Source organism: Mesoplodon mirus (genome assembly GCF_964341445.2).
Source record: "Mesoplodon mirus genome assembly, chromosome: 3".
In the NCBI taxonomy this organism is placed as follows: domain Eukaryota; kingdom Metazoa; phylum Chordata; class Mammalia; order Artiodactyla; family Ziphiidae; genus Mesoplodon; species Mesoplodon mirus.
This window is the reverse complement of record NC_138978.1, coordinates 23,737,190-23,741,195: the sequence shown is the minus strand read 5'-3', so window position 1 is coordinate 23,741,195 and position 4,006 is coordinate 23,737,190. Positions and strand designations below refer to the sequence as shown.

Genomic DNA, 4,006 nt, shown 5'->3' with positions numbered 1-4,006 from the left:
TTTTATAGGGTTTTTAGTTGTAACATAAACTGTTTTATAATATGCTCCCAGGTATCCTCATCTCTCTGCACCTTGATATTTGGGGGTGGGAGTGAGGATTTGTTCACCTGCTTTCTTACTTGCCTGCACTCAGGTGGGCTTCTTCCCTCCCAGCTCCAGTTCTGGGGCCCAGGTAAGGCCTCCGTCTGCCACCAGAGGGAACAGTGGGAGGCAGGCTAACCGCTGAGTGTGGTCTTGTACGCAGTCACCCCAAATGTGTTCTCAGGTCCTGCTCTGAGCCAGATTCGGCACTGGGCTGTGGGGACACAAATATGAACCAAGCCTCTGGGTCCCCACCCTCAAGCCGCTCACAGTCCAGTGGAGGATGCCGATGGGAACGGTGATACACTCAGTGACTGGGTAGGGATGGAAGTGAAGGGATGCACAGGGGAGGAACCTAAACCTTTTAGGGGCACAGGGCAGGGAACCCTGCTCGGAGGAGGGAACCCTCAGCTAAGATGTGGAGGATGAGGAGGGGTCAGCCAGGCTAGAGGGTGGCAGAGGGATGCAGACAAGTCCAGGGGCAGAAACTTGGAAGTGCAGTGCCGGGGGGACTCAGTGGGCGGGGTGGGAAAGGCAAGTGGGAGCTACACCTCAAAGGGCCTTGCCCACCCGGGCTCCTCTCAATTTCCCCCAACTCTGGTCTTAAGTCCTAAAGGTTTGGCCCCCAAGAAGCCAGAACAGGGGGTCTTGGTCCCTAACCCAGCTCAGAGAGGGCAGGACATAGTCTTTCAATCTGGTAGACACTTGTCCCCTTGGCCAACATCCTCCAGGAAGAGGCAGAGATGGCCGAGGCCCTTGGGGGCTTCTCCAGAGTTCCCTTCCTACTCTTCAGCTCCCAATTCCACCAGCCCAAACCCAGAAGGGGTAGGAGTGGTTGGAACAGCTGTTTGTCCTTCCTGCCTTCCCAGCCCATGGGTAGGCAGGGAAGAAATGGACAGTGGCCTCTTCATCTTTTTCAGCCCCCAGTGGTTGGAGACGTGAAGACAGGAGGATGGCTGTGAGGCTGGGAACCCCTATAGGCTGGGTGGGGGGCGCTTCTCTCTGAATCTGTCATTCTGAGGACACCGAGGCAGTGGAGTGGGGGGCTCTCTGAGCCTCCGCAACTGGGAATGTCCAGGGTCTGGGAGGGGGTGGGGGTGGGGTCCTCTGGGACCATCATTCCTAAGCTCCCAGGGACAGGTAAGCAAATGCAACTAAAGGGAGGGTGAAGATGGCAGTTTCTGGGTCGTGTCCCTGCAAGGGGATTCGAAGGGGAAGGGCCTCTGCATTTGGACTTTGGTGCAGGGCAGGTGAGGTACGAGCTCGCTGGTGCCACCTCGCCTGCTGATGGGGCTATAGGTGGCCCCTTGGTGCTGCTGCAGACCCGGCTCTTTGGGCCTGGTGACGTCCAGTGACCACACACAGGACCCCACTCCAAGTACATGACAACTTTATTGAGCCCCGGCTGGGTGGTGCTTGCCCCTCCATGTCAGTATCTCGCTGTGTCGGCCATGGCCCCCCAGGCTCTGCCTGTCAATTCCCACAAGCTGCTCATCTCTAGCATCAGCCCCTCCCAAGGATGGGGCGGGGAGGGGCTTCTCTTGCTAGTGATGGTGGCAGCTGTCCTGGGGGCACGGGGCTAGGGCTGGGCTGGGGCATGTCACCTCATCTGAGGTGGAAGAGCTGGATGAGGATGTTAGTCAAGAAGAGAAGGATGCTGCCGCCGCCCAGGCTGCCGAGAGCTGGGGCCCCATTCCTGGGTTTCTGGGTGGTGGTCTGGTTTCCCAAGACTCCAGTTTGTATCTGCAAGAGAAGTGCGGCAAGCTCACGGGGGGTTGAATCTCATGTTTGATGTTTACAGACAGCTCCCCCACCCCGAGACTGTAGTTCTCAGTTCCCTGCCCCAGTGACTACAACTTCTGCCACAAGGTTCTGTGGGGATGGTTGGCTGCTTCCTGCCTCAACACAGGCAGGGTCAGAGGCGGTTACTGGTCCTCGTCCCACAGAACCTGCCTTTCACGTCCACCAGACCACCAGCTCCTCCAGCATGTAGGAGATAGGGGAGCCTGTGGCCCCAGCCCTTGACCATCCAGGGCCTGAGCCTCCCTGAACCTCAGTTTCTTCATCTTGTGAATGGGGAGAAGAGCCCGTCACAGTCATGGGGGTCACATGAGACAGGGCTGGTGAGAAGGCACCTGGCAAAGTGTAGGTGGGTGGGGAGGGTGTGACTTCTCCCCTGAGGAGGTGGCCAGATGGTGATCAAACTGTTCTCAATGCTTGATCAGGCTGCAACTAAAACTGCCCCTCGTGGAGATTAAGCTGTTTTTGATGGTGATCGAGCTGTTCTTGATGCTTGATCAAGCTGTTCTTGGTCGAAAACTTGATGGTTCCCATCTCCTATGCTGACTAACATGTGAGATGCTGCCAAAGCTGCCTCTTGGAATAGCAGTTGATCTCGCGAGACTCTATCTGTTTCTGGAGTGGGAGATTTCTATCTTAGCATTGCCGAACACGCAGGCTCCTCTCCCGGGGAGCTTCCTGCCACCTCCAGAACCAGATCAGGCTCCATTTGGACATTTTCCGGCCCCCTCCCATAGGACCATTTCCCCGGGTTCCCTGTGGGTTGATGCCATCCTCACTCAGGGCTGTCTTCCCAAGCCTCTCAGTCCCCTGTTATTCTGCAGCACCCCTTGGGTGCCTCAGTGTGCCTGGCACCCTGTAAGTGCTCCCCAGCCTCGGGTACAGGAGACAGTCCTGCTCAGGGGCAGCCCTCAAACAGTCTGATCCCAACCAGAAGGACTGGAAGGCTGGGAGCCAGGCCCCCTGAGCCCTTGGTTCCCGTGCTGGAGCCTCGGCTCCCGTGGAAGAAGGCTGGGTGCCCAGGAGCCTGCATGCCCTCTCCCCCATGCCGGGCAGATCTCGGGAGTCCTGGGTGATGGTTCCGGGGGCTCTGGGGTGCTGCTCTTACCTGAATCATAATCAGCAGGCTGATGGTGAATAGGAGGAAGAGGAAGCCTTTCATCTTGGGAGTCTCTCAATGGCCCTCTTTGTAGCAGCTTTTGGAGATGAACGCAGGGCTGTCTGCAGGCCTCTTTTGGCTTGGCTGCTTTTGAATGAAAAGGAGGCAGGGAGGCGGGGTGGAGGGAAAGGAAGGAGGGCCTACAGGGTGGGGTGGGGTGCTACTGCTTTCCTAAAGACCTTGGGGTGGAGCGTGCTAGGCCCTAGGTTCTACAGCCCTGGCAGATGATGGGCTCTGGAGAGGGACTGAGGCACATCCCAGGGGATGGGAGGTAGGCATCCACGAGACACCTGTGGGGCAGTAAATAGAACCCTGGGCTTGGAGTCATGCATAGCGGGGATTGAATCTTGGTTTAATCACCTATCAACTCCAAGACCCTGGGCCAGAAACTGTACCTCTCTGAGCCTTTAACAAAAGAGCTGCCAGAGAATTAAATACAGTATAATTAAAAGGAGATTGGGGCAGGGGATAGGCACTGAAGGAGGAAAGGCTGGGATAAATTTAGGTTTCAGGATAAGGTTGTAGACTGTTCCACAGGTTCAGAATGAAGGCTTGGGGAGCATGAAAATTTGGGGTGGTGGGGGAGGAGATTTCTGTGAAAACGAAGGAGCACTGTGTTAGGAATCCAGAAACCTAGCTTCTAGGTGAGCCCATTCCCCCTGGGTCTCAGGTTTCTCATTTCAAGTGAGAAGACTGAAGTGGATTATTTCTGAAGTTTATTAAGACCTAGTATCTTGTGATTTGGATGAAGAAAATAACAGATTGTGTATATCAATCTCAGATGGATAGGAGGAGGGCTAGTGGAGGGACCAGAAGTTAATAAACTGCTGGGGAAGGGGTTTGGGGTGGGGTGGCTGTGAAGTTCTAGCCAGGGGTGGGGGATGAGGTGAATCACAAAGGTGCCTGGACAGTGCTCCATTCTTTATACATCCTCTCATTTTATTTTCTCAGTGGGGTTCTGCAGTA

General features: G+C 55.7%; 1 protein-coding gene across 1 annotated transcript; it reads right to left on the bottom strand.

Annotated features, from left to right (window-relative positions):
- Positions 1-1,454: 1,454 nt before the first annotated feature.
- CD52 (CD52 molecule) lies at positions 1,455-3,131 on the bottom strand. The gene is made up of 2 exons (XM_082613827.1): positions 2,990-3,131; positions 1,455-1,824 (listed from the first exon to the last, which is right to left on the bottom strand). Exons 1-2 carry the CDS (start codon positions 3,041-3,043, stop codon positions 1,687-1,689), a joined length of 192 nt encoding a protein of 63 aa, XP_082469953.1. The 5' UTR covers positions 3,044-3,131; the 3' UTR covers positions 1,455-1,686.
- Positions 3,132-4,006: the final 875 nt, after the last annotated feature.